This window comes from Podarcis vaucheri (assembly GCF_965113315.1).
Source record: "Podarcis vaucheri genome assembly, chromosome: 16".
Lineage (NCBI taxonomy): Eukaryota > Metazoa > Chordata > Lepidosauria > Squamata > Lacertidae > Podarcis > Podarcis vaucheri.
The window spans coordinates 34745493-34767297 of NC_138754.1; the positions used below are offsets into that span (position 1 = coordinate 34745493).

At 45.7% G+C, this 21805-nt stretch overlaps 1 protein-coding gene across 1 annotated transcript; it reads left to right on the forward strand.

Moving 5' to 3' along the window:
- Window positions 1–6879: 6879 nt before the first annotated feature.
- On the forward strand, window positions 6880–20164 carry LOC309521688 (uncharacterized protein; the record flags this gene model as incomplete). Its single annotated transcript, XM_082204400.1, has 11 exons — window positions 6880–6934; window positions 8339–8643; window positions 12352–12506; window positions 17571–17650; window positions 17765–17796; window positions 17945–18061; window positions 18201–18280; window positions 18402–18510; window positions 18604–19025; window positions 19335–19386; window positions 19489–20164. The coding sequence occupies 9 exons, from the start codon at window positions 6880–6882 to the stop codon at window positions 18892–18894; spliced, it is 1224 nt and encodes a 407-aa protein (XP_082060526.1). The 3' UTR covers window positions 18895–19025; window positions 19335–19386; window positions 19489–20164.
- Between the last annotated feature and the right edge of the window lie 1641 nt (window positions 20165–21805).

Here is a 21805-nt window from a genome sequence, read left to right on the forward strand (position 1 = left end):
CCATCCAGATGACATCCTCATTGAGGATTTGTAGCCGTAACTGTCTGCAGCGACACTGGAGCGGCCAGGATCTGAGGATCAGGAAAGCACTCAGCGTCGGCTACTGGAACAGTTTGAACTGCTAGAGCACCACAGTAGGCGACTCACAGAGCGGCTACACCAGTTGCAGAGCCAGGCGGGACCTGAGGGTCAACAGAGGCAGCAGCTAGAAGCCGGTGAGTGCCAGCCAGGACTGTCCAGTCGGACTCTAAAGATTAGAGAGTCAGGAGAGATTGCTGGAGACCCCACAGAAGGGGCTCAGCAAGCACCAGCAGAGATGGCAGATTTCCAGTCTTCCCAAGTTGTAAATATTGGGGGAGGCATCCCTTTTGAACTTCTCTCAGAAAGCAACTGGCTGAGTTGGTCAATAAAAATGCAGCAGTTGTTAAGGAGAGATGGACTATGGGACTGTGTTGAAACTGAGGTTTTGAGACGGGACTCTACTGAGAAAAGATGGCTGGATGAAAGGGCTCGTGCCCAAATTATGCTGTGTTTGAGCAACTCTCAGTTATTGCATGTAGCAAATGCCAGCACAGCGTTTGAGTGCTGGAATTTATTAAGGGCAATGCATGTCAGAGAAACTGCTGGAACTATAATTTCTCTGACCAAAAGGCTGTTCAGGACTGTTATGAAAGAAGGTGAGAGTTTGGCAACTCATCTTCAAACACTGAAACAGAGAGGTAAGCGTTAGGATGAAACTGATCAAACCTACATTATCCTTTCAAGTTTGCCTGAAAGTTGGTTGCCTGTGATTAACAGCATAGAGAGTATGCGTCCCCGAGATCTGACCCTTGAGTATGTGGTTGGAAGATTGACCGAAGAAGCAGAAAGAAGGTCAGACAGAGAGGCTGAACTCCAAGAGCGGAGGAGTTACAGCCGAGGGGGCCAGCAGCAGAATCTGCCAATGGGGCAACGCCAAGTTTGGGACTTGGGCATGGCGGTGAGGAGATGCTATAGATGCCACCAACCCGGGCATCTCCAACGTCAATGCAGGGCAAGACTTCCAGGAGACGACATGGAGCAGAGACAGCAATTGATGCAGCAATGTAAGCAGAAGGGGTTCTCTTCAGGTAAGAAGAAGACGCGTTCTGCTCATCTTGTGTCTGCATTTTCTCGAGAGGAGAGGAAGATACCTTGAGGAACATGGTTGCTGGACTCTGGTAGCAGCAGGATTATCTGCAACAGTCGGGAGGACTTTAAGACCCTGGGGAAGCCAGCTGATGGAAAAGACTCAATCTATCTTGCTGATGGTCATAGAAGCAAGATTGATGGCCAGGGAACATGTTTCCTGCAGTGCTTCAACACTACTCTACCAGAGACTCTGTTTGTCAGCAGTTTGGACTATTGTTTACTGTCTGTAAGCTGTTTGATTAATGCAGGGTATAGTGTTAAGTTCACGCAGGATGGTTGTCTGATAAAGAATGGAACTCAGGTATGTGGCCATGCAAAGTTGGAAAATGGGTTATATGTAATGCAGGTCAAGCCTGTTAAAGCAGCCCAGGTGGTTCAGGATAATTTGCCAGTTCATAAGGGGTGTGTGTGTATGAACTGCACAGAAAACTGGGTCACGTCAATTTCCATGTGCTTTCAGAGATGCAAAAGGTGTGCAAGAACCTAAAAGTAAATAGCTGTAACTGTGTCCTAGATTGCAATGTATGTAAAATGGCCAAATCTAAGAGGAAGCCTATGGCTTCTAAAAGTGACAGAGTATCTAAAGAGGTTTTAGAACTTGTCCATTGTGACGTGATAGGCCCTTTTCCACAGAAGACTGAAGGGGGCGCCAGATACGCTTTTCTGGTAACAGATGATAAATCACGTTTTAGTTGGTTGTTTTTGTTAAAGCAGAAATCGGAGTGTTTCCCCACATTCAGAGAATGGGTTGCCCAAGCTGAAAAGCTCTTCGCTCGCCCTGTTGTGCAGTTGCAAACAGATAGGGGTGGAGATTTTCTGAACAAACAATTTGGAGTATGGTTGCGACGTAAGGGGATCACTCACCGTTTGACTAACCCTTATAGCCCTGCTGAAAATGGTCTGTGTGAAAGACGTGGGGCTGTAATACAGTCAGTAAAGGATTGCGTGCTAGTGGATGCAGGATTGGGTAACAACCATAGGCTGTGGGGTGAGGCTTTCCTTACAACAAACTTTTTGATTAATAGAACCTAGTCTAGCTCTATAAAAGATATTCCTTATCGTGTGTTGTTTGGGAAAGAACCAGAGTGGACAATGCTCCATAACTGGGGTTCTTGGGCACATGTAAATATCCCCAAAGCTCAGCGCCAGAAAGGGGGCGCTAGAGCGCAGAGACTGCAGTTTGTGGGATATCAGCCCTATGGCAAAGAGTGGTGTTTCAATTTACGCCCAGAACGCGTGGTTCTGTCACAAAGTGCAGACTTTGCTGACCAGGACAGATGGACTGCGATCCATGCCAACCCAGATTGCCTACTGCTTCTGCAAGTAAGAGAAGAGGCTTCTTCTCAGCCATTGGCAACACAGGAGCAGGATGAGGAGGAGGCACAGATTTCCCCAAAAGATGTGGCAATAGATAATACTTCTCTAGAGGAAGAGGAAGAAGGGCCAGAGATAAGGAAGGAAGAAGAAGTAGTTGTGCCTAGGCACTCCCAGCGTTCAAACAAAGGTGTACCTCCTCAGTGTTTGACCCTAGGAGGAATGAAAGTATGCAGTGTGAGTTGTGTGGAACCACAAAGTTATGATGAAGTCTTACACTTATCCCCTGGGGAACGTGCTTTGTGGGAACAAGCTATGAAAGAAGAAATGGACTCTTAAACATAACAAAGTGTTTGAGGTCATAATGCCGCCACCTGGTGGCGGAGTGGTGTCATGCAAGTGGGTTTATCAAAGAAAAACCCTTGCATCTGGGGAACCACGTTTTTGAGCCAGATTAGTAGCCAGAGGGTTCACTCAGATTAAAGGGGAGAGTTATGATGAAGTGTTTTCTCCAACTGTAAAGAGTGAAACTTTTCGTTTAATGCTCTCTATTGCTGCTGCAAGACAATTAGCAGTGCACCATTTTGATGCTGATACTGCATATCTGCATGCAAATTTAGACCATGAAGTGTTAATGAGACAACCCCCTGGGTTTGAAGAGGGAATGGTGCAGTCTGGCCTTTAAAAAAGGCTGTTTACGGTCTCAAACAAAGTGGAAGGTGTTGGAACCAGTGTTTAAATGAAGCCCTTGTAAAACTTGGTTTTAAAAGGAGTGTGGCTGATCCATGCCTGTACACCAAGGGGACAGGCAACAAATATCTAATGCTCTTAGTCTTTGTTGATGATTTGCTTGTAGCAGGGAGTTCCACAGATGAGATCCAGAAGCTCACAAGTCAACTGGAAAGAAGTTTAAGCTTAAAGCCTTAGGGCCTGTAAGCAATTACTTGGGAGTAGAAGTAAGTTAGGAAGCTTCCTATTGAGCCAGAAAGAGAAAATTCTTCGTTTGATAGAGCAGTTTGGCATGGAAAACTGCAAGCCAGTTCAGACTCCCATGACACCAGATTTCCCAAAGACAGTGTGTGAGGATGAATTTGATCAGCCTGAGTTGTATCACTCAAAAATAGGATCACTGCTGTATTTAAGCCAGTGGTCAAGGCCAGACGTTGCATGTGCTACAAATGTTCTGAGGCAACGTGTATCTAAACCCAGTACTGCCAATTGGTGTGCTTTGAGAAGGCTTATCAGATATCTAAAGGGGACATTAAATGTATGTTTGAAGATATCTAGTACACAAGACGAAAAACTAGAAGTATTTGTTGATGCGGACTGGGGAAGCTGTGTAGCTACTAGAAAATCTACAAGTGGAATGGTTATGATGTTTGCCAATTCCATAATTGGATGGAGGTCAAAGAAACAAGGATTTGTTGCGACCTTATCCTGTGAGGCAGAATATGGGAGCCTGTCGCTAGCATGCAATGAATTCATGTGGTTTATAAAGATACTAAAAGATCTAGATTGTAAAGTAGATTTGCCTATCCAAGTGTATGAAGATAGCCAATCGTGCATTGTGTTAGCGGGCTTGAAAATAATGAAATCCGCATCAAAACGTATTGCTATCTGTCAAGCAAATGTTAAAGATTGTGTACAGAATGGGGTAATCAAACTGGAGTATTGTCAATCACAGGATAACATTGCTGATTTGTTTACCAAGCCTTTGCCAGCAACATGCCATAATTAATTGATGACAAAACTAGGTTTATGTATATAGTGTACTGTATGTATGTATGTATGTATGTATTTGACCTGTTGGGGTTTTTCGCATTTAAGAAACAGAAGGGGTGTCACGGCTAAAATGGCCGCTGTTTCTTTAATGCTTAAAAAAGCTGGGTCAGCATAAGTCAGCGGTCTGCACCGGGTTGTATATAGAGAGAGAAATGTTAGTTTGGTGTTGGGTTGGTTGGTTGGTTAGTGAAAGCTGGTAGTGTTGAGGTGTGTACAGTTGGCCAGTCGCTTTTGCACAAAGACTTTTAAGAATAAAAGCAGAAAGCACTCTGCAAGGATATTCTTGTGGACTCTTTTATGCCGACAAGGGTCTGAGGAGACAAAGGGAGGTCAGAACCCTTTCCTTTTTTTTACAAGCACTGACAGGGATCCCATCGGATGGCTTCAGGGGAAGACAAGGCTCCCGAGTAAACCCTACACAGATGCAGAGTGGAGTCCCTAAGATGGTTGGGTGGCATTTTGTAGGCCTCCTTCTGGCAACTCCAGCAGCCCAGTTGGTGCCTTATGCCTTGCTCTTCTTTCCTCTGGACCACCTCAGGGAGGCTGAGGGGGGAGGGTTTTGCCGTCTGGGCACAGGGCTGACACCTTTGCTTTTGCAAAAGACAGGACAGGGCAGGGGGCAGAGAGAGATCCGAAAATTATTAACATTATTTTGCCTCAAAAGATCTCACGGAATTTTAGGTTTTTCCATTCCTTAGGATATATGGTCTACTCCCTGTGTAACTCCACGTGTCAAGAAGAAAAAGAACTGGAAGAGAATGGAATAAAAATACAGTGGTGCCTCGCAAGACGAAAAGAATCCGTTCTGTGATTCTCTTCGTCTAGCGGTTTTTTCGTCTTGCGAAGCAAGCCCATTGACGGATTAGTGGATTAGCGCTATTAGTGCTATTAGAGGCTTATCGGCTTATCGGATCAGCTGATAAGCGGCTTAGAAAAAGGGGGGAGGGGAAAAAACCCGCAGGAACTCGCAATACATTTTCATCTTGCGAAGCAAGCCCATATGAGATTCGTTTTGCGAAACACCTCCAAAACGGAAAACTCTTTCGTCTAGCGAGTTTTCCGTCTTGCGAGGCATTCGTCTTGCGGGGCACCACTGTAAATATTTTTAATGGATTATGAATAAATGCACAATAAATTGTTACTGTCTTGAATTTCATTGTCTTATTGTCTTCCATTCATTGGGACACCTTTGTTGTTACAGCCTGAAATAGAATTAGCATTTTTTGCTGCTGCATCACTCTCAGGTTTACTCATCTTAAGCTTGTGGTCCACTAAGATCCCTAGGTTTCCCTACGAGCAAACCAGTGTCCCTCATGTTATATTGGTGCAGCTGGTTTTTCCTGAACCTTAGATTGGCTACAGGTCCTCTTTGCTCACCACCAGGGAGTGACCATGTCGCAGTCAGTGCTGTGGTAGATTTTACTCCAAAGTTGAAGTTGTTGAGCTTTTTTTAGACTTGAAGTTGAGGGTTTTTTTTAGGATTTTACCCCACAAAATAAACTGCTACAGGGGCTGGATTCAACCGACCGGTGGGCCAGATTAGGCCCCGAAACAGACTTTGGACATGCCTGCCAGGGTTGGACTTAGACTCTCATCGTCTGGAGGGATGGCTCTCCGTGAGAGAGGAGCTTGCCTCCACTGGAGACAAGCAGTTGCGTTGCTGAGCCGCCCTGGCTCACCACAAGTGGGAGGAAATGTCCACAGTCAATTTAGGCACACCTGCACCACAGCTGAAAATACACATTTTCGAAATCTGTTTTGCCTGCTGAAACCCTGAAGCGTAGAACTATGGAGGGTCTGTTCACTGTTCTCACCTATCATTAGACCAGGACCACATATTCTGCCTATTAGTTTTTCAGATCTAGAGTCATGTTGCTCATTTAAAAAAAAAGCCCATGTTCAATGTTTAAGCATTGCATACAAAATGTGCTGACACTTCCTTCTATCATTGTTTCTTGTTGAAAATAAGGAAAATGCCTGTGGTTTCAGGGCATCGTTAGATTGCTACTGCACTCCAGCTAAACTTCACCTCTGAATGCAGCATACAATGCGCTTCGCTGATCAGCGATCCTACAAGTGAATAATAAAGGATATTCTAGCCTGTGTTCCTTAGTTTCAGGCACTCCAACACAGAAGCATACCCCACAAAGTGCAAAAATACTTTCTTCCAAGTAAATTGCCCTCAGATAGGAAAGTTGCACCCAGAATGATTGGCGGCAGCAACATAAAAGAAACGAGGCAGAAAAGAAAGCAGGGCAGAGATTAGCTGGAAGGGGCATAGGAAACAGCAAAGAACTGCAGTTAAGAGACAGGGGGAAAATTGGATAACCCAAAAGCCATATGGCCAAGCAAATCGCCACCTATTCTAATTGGTTGTGTAACCTTCACTGTGCCAGCTAGTAGAAAGGCAGATTTCATATGTAATCGGCATGTAATCCGATCAGTATAAACATCCTATGGTTTGTCTGAAAAAACTGAAGGAGCAAGTGAAAAAAGAGGCCGTTTTTGAGACTGGTGCAGATGGAGCTTCTTTTGCCACTGCAAGAATCTTATCTTCTTTCCCCAAAGTGCTAGGACTGAGCAGCAGAGGGCAGCCTGCACCTCCAAACCGACATGAGGAACTGCAGGAGGAGGAAGCTTTTAGGGGAGATTGCAAAGCCTGCCATGGGTACCAAGCGTAGTGTATACCACTCTCTTCCAAGAATCCCAGGAGCTGTAGTTTGCTTAAAGAGTGCTGGAACTGTAGCTCTGGGTAAGCCACAGTTCCCAGAAAGCAGGTGGGTGAGGGAGATATGCTTTAAATGCATCGTATGCCCTCTCATTTCCTGTTTTGTGAACCAGGGCTGGGGTACCTCTTTGAGCCTGAGGGGTGCCTTCCCTTCTGCACAAGCCGCCACACGCCAGGGGCAATCATGGGTAAAGCAATGATTGCAAAATTTACTTTTGTACAGTAGGATAGTTCAGGGGTCAGCAACCTTTGTCAGCCATGGGCCGGTCCACCGTCCCTCAGACCATGTGGTGGGCCAGACTGTATTTTTTGGGGGGGGGGGCTGGAATGAATTCCTATGCCCCACAAATAACCCAGAGATGCATTTTAAATAAAAGCACGCATTCTACTTATGTAAAAACACACTGATTCCCGGACCGTCTGCAGGCCGGATTGAGAAGGCAATTGGGACACATCTGGATTGAGAAGGCAATTGGGACACATCTGGATTGAGAAGGCAATTGGGTCGCATTCTCTGGAAAAGAAGAGGTGGTGGCAATGGCCGCTCATGTAGATGCCCTTTGAAAGGGGGCCAGACAAATTCACGGGAAGGAGACCTACCTATGGCAACTGGCACTCCTTCTATATGAAGCCTCCGCTGCCAGTACTGGTCTGCCACGGAATACTCTTTGCTGGGATGCAGCGCACGAAAACGAGAAGCCTAAGGTTACCAGGTGTCCCCGTTTCCCGGGACAGTCCCCAGATTTACAAATCAGTCCCCATACAAAATCCTATCACTCCTACTGAAGTTGAAAAGTGTCCCTGGATTCATTGGGGGGGGGGGAATCTGGTAACCTTAGACAAGCCCCTCCTTTACTCCAGATTTCTTCCCACACTTCTGAAGGGGAAACGTCTGCTTAGGTTTTCAAGCCAAGCAGGCTCCCGTTCTGGGATTCCCGGCAAACTTCTCAGGCCTCCTCCATCGCAGCTCAGCTGCCCCACAGGTCAGATTGTACGTCAGCTTCGGTCTGCAGAAATGTGTGGGGTTGAACTGTACACATTTCTCACTGGTTTTATTCAGCCTTGGCCAAGGGAAAGTACTTTTACAGAAGAAGACAATGACGACACACAAACACACAGGCTGCATCCAGAGTACCCAAAAAGCTGCTACCCGATTGGCATCATTTAAACCAGAGGTGCTCCCATATTAAGAGGCAATTGCTGATAAGCTATTGGCATAATACACCCATGCCTAAGATCACTTTAGAATTTTAATGGGGGACCGCAGCCAGGCTAGGAAGGGCACACGAGCGGGGCGCAGCCGGGGTCCCTCTCCCTCTCCCTCTCCTTCCTTCCTCCACCAAGGGATCCCCTCGCTCCCCGCGCCTGCCCTCCGCCAAGAGCCGCTCCGGCCACTGACTCCGCCGCCGCCGCCGCCACCGCAGCTGCTCCTGCCCGGCAACCACGTGGGAGCCAAGGGAAGGGACAGCGGCAGCCGCCGAGGGGCGGAACGGGGCCGGCTTCGCGAAGGGGAGGAGCCCGGAGCTGGAGGGGAGGGCGAGCGCGCCGCGGGGCGGGCGGGGGAATGCGCGCTCCCGGGCATCGTCCCCCCGGCGAAGCGGCTGGAGCTGCGGGGGAGCGGGACCCGTCCAGCTGCGTTGGCAAAGGTGGTGCGCGCTCAGATATTCTCCAGCGTTTCTCCCACGCAAAATAGGGACGTCCTGTCCCGTGATATTGTTATAAGAAAAAGAACAACTCCTTTTCGCTTATGGGGCTCCCAAGAGCTCATCTAGAGTCCTAACGGTAGGAGGAAATAACAGAGGCCAAGCAGAGAATGTTGAGAAGCAAAGCAGCTCGTGATGGACTATATGGAATTGGCAGAAATGACTGGCAAAACCCGAGACCAGGGAGAAGAAACGGTGGAGGAAGATTGGAAGGAATTCAAAGACTATTTGCAGAAATACTGTAAAATTAATGAATGTTAAAATGATGTTGGACTGAAAAGAATTGGTTTTGGTAATAAGGTTAATAAGAACAGGTAAATATAGATATACGGATGAGAATATATAGTTATAATAGGTTAAGATACAGAGTAAAGATAAATGAAAGAGGGTAAGGATTTGCTGAAAAGACTTTGAAAACGGGAATACAAAAGAGGAGGTGTGAGGAGGTCAAGGAAATAAGCAAATGAGCTTAAAGACACTGAAAATGGGTTTATCCTTTTTTAAAATATTTTTTTCCTTTTTTTATTTCTTAGTTATCTGGTTTTTGAATTTTGTACCATTTTCTTTCCCCCCTTTTTTTCGTCTTCTTTCTAGGTTTTTTTTTGTTAACTTTCTCGTTAGCTTGTGTTTGTTAGTGTTTGTTTTCTTTTTATGTGTAATTTTTTGCATAATTTCAATAAATATTTTATAAAAAAAAGAGAAGCAAAGCAGCTCGTAAGCCTGATCTTTCTTAAAGCTGTTGCAACAGGGTGCCCCCCCCACACACACACACAAAGGGGGAGAGGGACCCAGAACAATGGTGGGGAAACTCCTATACGTATTAACTTTTGAAATTCCCCGCCCTGGTGCTCAAGACCACCCCCATACATATATCACAGAAGGGGTGTAACCCAAGACCACCCCCCAATACCTCATACATCAGAGAAGGGGCTAGAAGGAAGCCCCTGCGTGGGTTTACCTGGAGAGCCTGGCCATTCTTTTGTGATGATAACTACTTAATTTCGGAAATCTGAAATGTGCCCTTAAGACAGGATTTGAGAGCAAAAAGACAATGGGGAGACAATATTTGAGGTAAATTTGGAAGGGACAAAATGCTTTCAGGACTTTTTCTGTGGGCTTCAGACATGTATATATATATGGGGGGGTGCTTGGTACATTTATGAACATTTATTTTATATATGTAAGACCTTAAAATTCTTAGAACAATAATAATATTGGATGGATCACTGCAGATGGTGACAGCAGTCACGAAATTAAAAGATGCCTGCTCCTTGGGAGAAAGGCGATGGCAAACCTAGACAGCATCTTAAAAAGCAGAGACATCACCTTACCAACAAAGGTCCGTATAGTTAAATCCATGGTTTTCCCAGTAGTGATGTATGGAAGTGAGAGCTGGACCATCAAGAAGGCTGATCGCTGAAGAATTGATGCTTTTGAATTATGGTGCGGGAGGAGACTCTTGAGATTCCCATGGACTGCAAGAAGATCAAACCTCTCCATTCTGAAGGAAATCAGCCCTGAGTGCTCACTGGAAGGACAGATCCTGAAGCTGAGGCTCCAATACTTTGGCCAGCTCATGAGAAGAGAAGACTCCCTGGAAAAGATCCTGATGCTGGGAAAGATGGAGGGCACAAGGAGACAGGGACGACAGAGGACAAGATGATTGGACAATGTTCTCGAAGCTACAAACATGAGTCTGACCAAACTGCGGGAGGCAGTGGAAGACAGGAGTGCCTGGTGTGTTCTGGTCCAGGGGGTCACGAAGAGTTGGGCACGACTAAATGACTAAACAACAACAATATTGGATGATAAAAATAGTATAATATATATACTATAATATATATACTATTATAATTATTATTTTTTTATTTATACCCCACCCATCTGACTAAGGCTGCCAGAACCACTCTGAGCTGCTTCCAACATACATAAAAACATAAGAAAACATTACGCACTTCCCTATACAGGGCTGCCTTCAGCTGCCTTCTAAAGGTTGCATAGTTACTTGATCTTTCTTGGCTCCAGGATCGCACGACTCCATGCCCTCACAACGTTTCTCTGATGAAAACAGGGACATCATACCACACCCTCCAACATTTCTCCAATGAAAATAGGGGCATCCTAAGGAAAAGTGGGACTTTCCTGGATCAAATCAGAAACCAGAATGACGCTTGGAGGATCTGTACTCTCTCACACACACCCCTGCAGTGTCAACCAACAATCCACAGCTGAGGGTCTTTCTTAAGGTCAGCTGAATTTATTTTTATTTTATACCAGAACATACGCCTCAGTTTGTAGAGCATGAGACTCTTAATCCCAGGGTGGAAGCCGTGCCATGTTGGGCAAAAGGATTCTTGTATTTCAGAGGGTTGGACTAGATGACCCTTGTGGTCCTTTCCAACTTTACAAGAGCTGCTTAAAATGCTGCTAAGTTACCCATTCCTGCAAAACTCTGGAATCCACAGCTAACGGTCAACAGACACTGGTGTCAGTAGTGGGATACGAACCATGCTTCCATTCAGAGACCAGAACAGAGGCAGAAGTACGAATGGCTTTCTGCTGCTAATGCCAGCAGGCAGACGCAGCAATACAGAGTTTTGCTGCTTAGCAAGAGATTTGGGGAATTTGTGACCGTTCTTCACTGTGATCAGATTACACACTGAGTACTCGTCTCCCATTTACTGTGCAAGCAAGTCACCCAGGCCATAGCATGAGTACCTGCCAGCCATCTCATCCTAGGTCACCCCCTATGCAGCATCAGGCAGGTGAAGTCACTAACATAAAAAATATACCTACGGCGAATTCTGGGACTCCAGAATCCACAGATACCTGCACAGTCCAGCTCAGGTGTGGGGAACCTCTGGCCCTCCAGATGTTGCTGAACTCCTGCTTGCTGGAGTTGATGGGAGTTGCAGTCTAGCAAGAGCTGAGGTGGCTAAAGGTTCCCCACACCTCACCAGAGGAAAAGGATTCTGCATATGCTCAGGAGCACATTTGCCCTACGGTCTTTGAAATGCTACATCCCCCTTGGAGGTCAAGGATTTCTGTGCATGCTCCAGGACATTCAGCCAAGGTGCCAGAATTTTGATCAGCCAAAAGATAGCTGCTGCACTCTTGAGACACAACTTCTGCTGAAATTGCAGATAAATTTGCACTGGCTTCCTCGCCCTTTGAGACTATCTGAGGTGGGGACTGGAACAGGCCTGCCTCTTTGGGGACTTGTTAATTGATTTTAGCACTCCTTTGGAAAGAAGCAGGTATGTGCTCTTTGCGACTGGGCATATTTCCAAATGTGAATTTCGCAGAAAAACAACAGACTGTGAAGCATTCATGTGCCCCTGGCTCTGGAATTCATGTGCTCCCATGCCAGAGAGGTTTTATGAGCGAATTTGATGGTTCCTTTCCCCACTTAGGCCGGACAGGTCCGCAACATGCCTGCCTTTAATGTTATGGCCCACCATTAAACTTGCATGCACCACGAAATGTGCCCCCCACATGGAAAGAGCAGGCTGCATTTACCCTTTTCTCTCCCGATTTGAGTTCCACCTGAAAATTATGTGGCAGAAGTTACAAATGCTTTCAAATCCATGTCCTGCTTAATTCACTGAGTGCAGAAGGGTAGTGATATGATTAAGCCTCCCGCAGCAAACGTAGAAAAAGAGAGGCACCAAGCACCTTAGAAACAAATGGATTTATCGTGGCAGAGCCAGTCGTAGGGCTAGAGAGTTTGGGATCAGAGCATTCTGCAGGCGGAACAGCAGGTGCCTCCGAGTTCTGACAGAGGAGCATCACCACTCAGGAAGGGCCAGGTGGGGCCAGGTCCTGGGGGGGGGGGTTTGCCACAGTGACAAGGCTCCGCCCTCCTTTGTGACATCTCTTGCTTCTCCTTTAAAAGCCACTGACTTGCAGGCGGCCATTGTGGGTTAGTGAGGAGTTGAGGAGAGAGGTGGCGGTTTCAGTTGGTGTGGCAGTTGGTGTTGAGTAAGAGGAGGAGGAGGAGTGTTTTGTTCTTTTTGTTTTCTTATTTTGATTTTGATTTCATTTATTACTTTTATTTGATTTGATTTATTTTGATTTTCTTTTATTCTTTTCTTTTAACACTTTTATTTATTTTAATTTATTTTTTGTTCTTTGTTTTAATTTTTTTGTTTTGTTTTTTTGTGCACACCTGTGGACGGCATGGGCAGACTGTAAGTAGCACCCCTTTCTCTTCATCTCCGGGGGGGGGGTGTGTGTCACAAACTGGGAGGTTTTTCTGGTTTGTCCCTGTCCCTCCCTTGACCTCCACCTTACACCCATTCAGTGAAACAAAGAAAAATATATACATGGTCCTGTTTCCCAGCCAAGTTGAGGACCCCCTATTGTCCTGGCCAAGTCCCCAATCCATGTACGATAGGTTGGATCCACTCTGGTCCTTGAGATGGCTACCTGTCTGGCACTCAGAGACCAGGAGGGCAGTGATGATCAGAAGGGTTGCTGTGTACGTGGTCTCATGCTTCAGGGATGATGGCTGCCCCTAGCCATGTCCCAAGTGCCTCCTCTGGTCGCCATCTTCCTTCTGAGCAGAAAAGAGTGTTTTAAGGCAGATCAAAGAAAAGGTTTTGCCAAAGAACAATCGCTATGGATGAAGAGGTAAAAGAAACAATGGTCAAATGGGCACAAGATATCGGCCATACTATATATTTAGAACAATGGGAGAAACTCTGTCGCGAGGATATTCGCTTTACCACCTGCTATACGATAAAGGAAAATTTGGTTAAAATGTTTTACAGGTGGTATTTAACACCAGTTAAACTCGCCAAAATTTATAAATTCAAATCCAACCTTTGTTGGAAATGTAACAAAGAACCTGGAATGATAATTCATATGTGGTGGGGTTGCAAGGAAATAAAGAAGTTTTGGGGAATAATACACGAGGAACTTAAGAAAATGCTAAACAAACCCTTGATAAAAAAAATCCCAAAGCTTACCTGTTTGGGTTGGTGGACAAAGCGAATATCTTCACGACAGATTTTCTCCCATTGTTCTAAATATATAGTATGGCTGATATCTTGTGCCCATTTGACCATTATTTCTTTTACCTCTTCATCAAATCATAGTCCAATAATAGTGTAAATTTTTGATAATAATTTCCTATTGTTTCGAAATATAATGGTGCTAAATAGCAATTGTTCTTTGGCAAAATTTTTGATCTGGCTCAAGCACACTTTTTAATTGTATATATTGCCAATTATCCATCCCATATTGTTTTAATTCTTCGTATGTTTTTAATTTTAACTTTCCTTGGTCTTCTTCCAGTATTTGTCTATATGTTGCCCAGTTCGGATTCATATTGTGTTTTTTAAATGCATGGGTTTCTAATGGAGAGATCCATAAAGGGATTTGTGGCTCTAATAGTTGTTTATTCCTAAACTTTAAAACTTTAAAGTTTATTCTAAACTTAAAGTTTATTCTAAACTTAAAACAATGAATTTCTGAGTATGTGCTTTTTGAAGCCATTATGTACCTTAACCTTCTCGTATGCTAGGTAGGTCTGCCATCCATACCTATTGTCAAAACTTTCTAGATTTAAAATACTAGTGTTTTCCAATATAATCCATTCTTTTAACCACACCAGACATTCTGCTTCATAATATAATTTTAGATTTCGTAATACCAGTCCTCCTCTCTCCCTTTTTGCTGTTAATAGTTTATACCTTATGCGTGGTTTTTTTGGTTTGCCATATGAATTTTGTTAGATCTTTTTTCCACTCATCAAAACAATTTTCTTTCATTATTATTGGTATTGTTTGGAACAAAGATATCTTTTTGGGTAAAACATTCATCTTAATTATAGATATTCTCCCCAGTAACGTCAGCTTTAATCTACTCCTGGTTTCTAGATCTCTTCTATTTTCCTTCCAGGCTTTTTCATAATTGTTTCCAAATAGATTAATATTTTTCATCGTCAATTCTATACCAAAATATTTTGCTTTTGTAACAATTTCCAAACCCAATTTCTCCTGTAGTTCGCTCTTTTCTAATTCCTGTATGTTTTTTGCCATAAGTTTTGTTTTTGACATATTTATCTTGAAGCCTGCTACTTTCCCGAACTCATTCATTATCCTCAGTGCTTTCATTAGACTGTTTCCTGGCTCCTCAGGTGCTAATATAATATTGTACGCAAAAGCTCTAATTTTGAAAACATCCTTGCCTCATGTAATTCCCTTTATCTCTTTTTCTTTCTTTCTTTCTAAAATCAGGATTTCCAAAGTTAGTATAAAAAGGAACGGTGAAAGCGGGCATCCTTGCCTGGTACCTTTCTCTAGATTTCAAGGATCCATCTTTTCACCATTTATTATTAAACATCCCTGCTGGTTTTCATATATTGTGTTTATTGCTCTGCAGTAGTTTTCAGCAGTCCTACTGTTTCTGCTACTTCCTGAAGGAACGATCTTGATAGGTTATCGAAAGCCTTCTCGGCATCTGTTAACATAAACGCCACTTTTTTGTTGGGTCTCATTTCCAAATATTCAATTAGATCAATTACTATTCTCGTATTTGCTTTTATATGCCTATTTGGGAGGAATCCTACTTGCTCTTGGTCTATTACATCTTTTAGGACCGATTTCAGCCTATTTGCTAATATCCCCGCGAACAATTTATAATCATTATTTAATAATGATATGGGTCTGTAATTGTTAACTCATTCTCTAGCTGTGCTTTGTTTGTGAATTACAGTGGTGCCCCGCAAGACGAATGCCTCGCAAGACGAAAAACTTGCTAGACGAAAGGGTTTTCCGTTTTTTTAGTCGTTCCGCAAGACGAATTTCCCTATGGGCTTGCTTCACAAGACGAAATGTCTTGCGAGTTCTTGCGAGTTTGTTTCCTTTTTCTTAAAGCCGCTAAGCCGTTAATAGCCGCTAAGCCGTGCTTAGCAAGATGGAAAAACCGCAAGACGAAGAGACTCGTGGAACGGATTAATTTCGTCTTGCGAGGCACCACTGTAATACAATATTGGCTTCTTGCCATGACTTTGGTATTTTTCCTTCTTGCATGATCTCGTTCATTAATTTTTTTAAAGGCATTGTTATAGCATCTTCTAACCTTTGGTAGTGTATCGCGGATAGTCCATCTGCACCTGGAGCCTTCCCCAGTTTAAGATTGGAAATGGCTTCTTGTATCTCCATTGTTGTTACTGGTGCGTTTAGCTGCTTCCGTTTGGTTTCACCTATTTTGGGGATTTGTTTTCCTTGAAGATATTTTATAATTTGTTGTCGAGTTTCTGCACCTTTTTTATATAGATTGGTGAAGTCAATCAATCAATTTCTTTATTCGACCGATAGTCAGAATTAAAACATTGCACAATAGTTATAAACTATAACATCATAGGAGATACAGATTGGTGAAGTATTTTACAAAGCATTTATTTATTCTTTCTTCTGCCACCACTGTTTTTCCTTCATATACTACTTTATTTGTCTTTCTCTTTGTCTTTTCTTTATCTGCCACGCAAGTAATTTACCTGGTCTGTTTCCAAATTCAAATGATTTCTGTTTCATCATTTAAGAGTGTTGAGAGCTGTGTTTGTAATATTTTAATGGTTTGGTTTGCAATCTCTTTTTTGGTGTTTTCGCTAATAATTTTTCTTGTTTGCCTATTTCTTCTTGTAAATGCTTGATTTTAGCCTCTCTTATTCTTTTTTGTATTATGTTTTGTTTATACAACATGTTTTTAGATTGGCCTTGAGATAGTCTTTAAACCTCTTTTGTTGGCCACCAGCATTACACCTTCCATTTTTAAGTTTGGAATAGAGTCGTTGCTTTGGAAGACAATCATCAGGCATCCGCACCACATGACCAGTCCAACGAAGTTGGGGTTGAAGAATCATTGCTTCAACACTGGTGATCTTTGCTTCTTCCAGGACACTGGTGTTAGTTCGCCTGCCTTCCCAAGTGGTGTGTCACATTTTTCGGAGACACCATTGATGGAATCTTTCAAGGAGTTGGAGATGGCGTTTATAAGTGGTCCATGTTTCACAAGCGTACAGTTGGGTTGGTAGTTCAAGAGCCTAGACTGAAACTTGAAAGACTAGTTTCAATGGACCAAGAATGCTTTTCATGGCTGGTTCTGACTTTCCCCTTTTCCCAGTGGGAATTCCTACTTGTAGAGCAGAAGCCATGGCTGGTCGGCAGCTGCAGTGCCTGTGTGCTTTGTTCTGTTGTTGTTGTCAGTGCTTTGTGCTGGAGGGCACTGTTTCGTGGCGCTCATTGGTTGCTGTTGGATATTTGGATAGTCTGAGCGGATTGGTTGAGCGCCTTGCGAGCAAAAGGCTCAGCCTTCATTAGGGCAAATGTTCTACCCTTATTTATGGCAGCCTTTGGAATAGAAAAAGGAAAGGACTGTGTCAGGATGTCTTTTGTGGGGACATTTGCAGACGTGAAGGTGTTGATCTGGGGTACAGTCGGAGTGGGGCATGGTACCTGCTGGAGGGCGAAACCCCCCGCCACCCTTTCCAAAAATTCTGGTAACAATGCTTCATGAAATTTATACACTGCTTGACTGCATGAATGAGGGGGCCAGGCTCTCTGGGCCCTGACATGGCGGTAGCTCTTGAACCCAGAGCACTTGGGACCTCCTTTCTCTCTCTGCCAGCCCTTCATGCTTTGGGCTGCCTCTTTCAGGCTCTGGTGATGCCCCTTCAGGTCACTGAACTGCAGAGAGATGGAAGGAATTGGTCAGAGTGGGCCGGCAAGGATCAATTAGGCTCCACATACGTATTTCTGTTCTGCCAATTCTGCAGTGGTTCACTGTTTTCTCCAGACTCCCCTCCTCACCCCCCAAGAATTGGGGCTGCCAGCATCTGAGTCACTCTTTCCGCTCATCTCTTCTAGGATCAGGTGCTTAAGGCGCCTCTTCAGGCGCTGCCACAGGGTGGCCCCCCAGCCAGACACAGAGCAGCCCGTGGCACCAGGTAAGCCAGTAGCCCTCCTTTTTTGGACAGAGGAGGGCAGGGATGGGCATGGGGGGCAACTGGTCCAAGAATGCAAAAGAGGACTCACCTCTTCCCCTGTCCTTCTGTTTGCAGTGCTGCTGCGGTTCAGCATCCCAGCCCCAGGGGTAAGTATTGGAGAAAACAAGAGCAGGGACTGGATCCCTCAGACCTGCCCCCGCTGTCCTCTGGGCTCTTTGCCCCTCATTCTGCACTCTCAGATGCGGAGAAGCCCTCCCCTCACGAGGAACTGACAGCCTGACTTTTGCATTTCAGCTGCTAGAGGATGAACAGCTTTACATCCTGGGGGTCATCAACAGCTGCCAGGCAGCTGAGCTCAGGGGGTGCCGATCCCTGACGTGCTCCAAGGAGGAGACAGCCCATAAAATTCTGGTGAGTGGTGGGGGGAAGGGGTTGTGCATCTGTGGGGAGGAGGACCCTGCTGGCTTAGGCCATGGGGTTGCCATTCCCCTGCAAAGCCAAGCCTGGTGTTTGGGGTCAGAGCTGATTTTCCTCCTCTGTTCTCTTCCAGGACATCTTGGGGCCCTTGGAGCACTTCAGGGATCGGCCCCTGACCTTGGCCCTTGCCTTGGAGGCCCTCCTCCAGCTAAGGTGAGTGGGGTCTTTGGCGTCCATGGGGTTGTGGGGGGGGGGAGAACTCCAGGGGGAAAGAGCAGGCGGGAGGGAGAAAGGGGCAAGGGAGACTCTAACCCTCTCCCTTTCATTTCTGCAGCACGATGAGGCCCAGATTCACCACTGACATGATTAGTGCCATACTGCACAGAATGTTGGAGGCTGTGTTGTGTGGGGCCAAAGAGGAGGAGGAGGAGGAGAAGAGAGAAGTATGTCCTTTGTTTTGACTTCCCTTCACAGGCTCTTTCTTCCTCTTCATCACACCCTTGCAGAATCCAACTCTCTTCTCTCTTTTCCCGCAGGAACTGAAGAGGCACTACCGGCTTCTGCTGGGTAGTCTTCTCATGGAGACACCCAACCCTGGCACCCTCCTCCAACTTCTAAGTGTAAGTGTCCCTATGGCATCCGGGGTGATTTTAGGGTTGTCCCCCCCCCGTCCCTTACCCAATGGACTGCCCCATTTCTGGGGCACAGAGCCTGTTTGGCCCCCAATTTGGTCCAAGACCAAAGCTGGCAACCCCTCATGGTCCAGAAGTACCAGGGACTCCGTGGTGGGGGCAGTGGGGGCCGCTTTGGGCCAGACTGGCCCCTGACTCTGAAATGCTCTTTCCTCCTGCAGGACCTCAGAGGATATGCCCTGGGGGAAAGTGGGGAGGCACAACAACTTGCGGCCAGCAGCATCTCTTTGCTGCTGGCCATTGCCAGGAAATACCCCAAACTCAGAGTAAGTACCTTGCCTTCTTCTATTCATTTCTTTGGTTACTTCCATCCCCCCCAAGATCACATCCCCAAGTGATCTTTAGCGCAGAATTTGCGGGGGGTGTCCCTGGGGGCCAGGATGAGGCCAGAGGCTTTTACTGCCCCCTTTCCTGCTGCTGCCCTTCCACCTCTGCCCAGGAGGCTGCAGGGCCCAGGGAGGTCCTCTGGAACAAGGGACTGGGCCCAAGACAGAGGGAGACCTGTCCTTCCTGGCTTGGCGCTGCTTCTGTGCTCTCTTGCTCCCATCTGACCCCGATTTTTCTCTCCCCTGCAGATGACAGTCATTCGGCCGGAACTGGCGTGCTTCCGCCGGAAGCCAAAAGAAGGTAAGCCCCACACCTTGGAGACAGCGCCCTTTGACTAAAGGCCTGTGGGGAAATCTCATTTTCATTTGCATTTGCATTCTCTTCTCATTCTCTTCCATCCAGATGACATCCTCATTGAGGATTTGTAGCCGTAACTGTCTGCAGCGACACTGGAGCGGCCAGGATCTGAGGATCAGGAAAGCACTCAGCGTCGGCTACTGGAACAGTTTGAACTGCTAGAGCACCACAGTAGGCGACTCACAGAGCGGCTACACCAGTTGCAGAGCCAGGCGGGACCTGAGGGTCAACAGAGGCAGCAGCTAGAAGCTGGTGAGTGCCAGCCAGGACTGTCCAGTCGGACTCTAAAGATTAGAGAGTCAGGAGAGATTGCTGGAGACCCCACAGAAGGGGCTCAGCAAGCACCAGCAGAGATGGCAGATTTCCAGTCTTCCCAAGTTGTAAATATTGGGGGAGGCATCCCTTTTGAACTTCTCTCAGAAAGCAACTGGCTGAGTTGGTCAATAAAAATGCAGCAGTTGTTAAGGAGAGATGGACTATGGGACTGTGTTGAAACTGAGGTTTTGAGACGGGACTCTACTGAGAAAAGACGGCTGGATGAAAGGGCTCGTGTCCAAATTATGCTGTGTTTGAGCAACTCTCAGTTATTGCATGTAGCAAATGCCAGCACAGCGTTTGAGTGCTGGAATTTATTAAGGGCAATGCATGTCAGAGAAACTGCTGGAACTATAATTTCTCTGACCAAAAGGCTGTTCAGGACTGTTATGAAAGAAGGTGAGAGTTTGGCAACTCATCTTCAAACACTGAAACAGAGAGGTAAGCGTTAGGATGAAACTGATCAAACCTACATTATCCTTTCAAGTTTGCCTGAAAGCTGGTTGCCTGTGATTAACAGCATGGAGAGTATGCGTCCCCGAGATCTGACCCTTGAGTATGTGGTTGGAAGACTGACCGAAGAAGCAGAAAGAAGGTCAGACAGACAGGCTGAACTCCCAGAGCGGAGGAGTTACAGCCGAGGGGGCCAGCAGCAGAATCTGCCAATGGGGCAACGCCAAGTTTGGGACTTGGGCATGGCGGTGAGGAGATGCTATAGATGCAGCAAAGCCGGGCATCTCCAATGTCAATGCAGGGCAAGACCTCCAGGAGACGACATGGAGCAGAGACAGCAATTGATGCAGCAATGTAAGCAGAAGGGGTTCTCTTCAGGGAAGAAGAACACGCGTTCTGCTCATCTTGTGTCTGCATTTTCTCGAGAGGAGAGGAAGATACCTCGAGGAACATGGTTGCTGGACTCTGGTAGCAGCAGGATTATCTGCAACAGTCGGGAGGACTTTAAGACCCTGGGGAAGCCAGCTGATGGAAAAGACTCAATCTATCTTGCTGATGGTCATAGAAGCAAGATTGATGGCCAGGGAACATGTTTCCTGCAGTGCTTCAACACTACTCTACCAGAGACTCTGTTTGTCAGCAGTTTGGACTATTGTTTACTGTCTGTAAGCTGTTTGATTAATGCAGGGTATAGTGTTAAGTTCACGCAGGATGGTTGTCTGATAAAGAATGGAACTCAGGTATGTGGCCATGCAAAGTTGGAAAATGGGTTATATGCAATGCAGGTCAAGCCTGTTAAAGCAGCCCAGGTGGTTCAGGATAATTTGCCGGTTCATAAGGGGTGTGTGTGTATGAACTGCACAGAAAACTGGGTCACGCCAATTTCCATGTGCTTTCAGAGATGCAAAAGGTGTGCAAGAACCTAAAAGTAAATAGCTGTAACTGTTTCCTAGATTGCAATGTATGTAAAATGGCCAAATCTAAGAGGAAGCCTATGCCTTCTAAAAGTGACAGAGTATCTAAAGAGGTTTTAGAACTTGTCCATTGTGACGTGATAGGCCCTTTTCCACAGAAGACTGAAGGGGGCGCCAGATACGCTTTTCTGGTAACAGATGATAAATCACGTTTTAGTTGGTTGTTTTTGTTAAAGCAGAAATCAGAGTGTTTCCCCACATTCAGAGAATGGGTTGCCCAAGCTGAAAAGCTCTTCGCTCACCCTGTTGTGCAGTTGCAAACAGATAGGGGTGGAGATTTTCTGAACAAACAATTTGGAGCATGGTTGCGACGTAAGGGGATCACTCACCGTTTTACAAACCCTTTTTGTCCTGCTGAAAATGGTCTGTGTGAAAGACGTGGGGCTGTAATACAGTCAGTAAAGGATTGCCTGCTAGTGGATGCAGGATTGGGTAACAACCATAGGCTGTGGGGTGAGGCTTTCCTTACAACAAACTTTTTGATTAATAGAACCTAGTCTAGCTCTATAAAAGATATTCCTTATCGTGTGTTGTTTGGGAAAAAACCAGAGTGGACAATGCTCCATAACTGGGGTTCTTGGGCACATGTAAATATCCCCAAAGCTCAGCGCCAGAAAGGG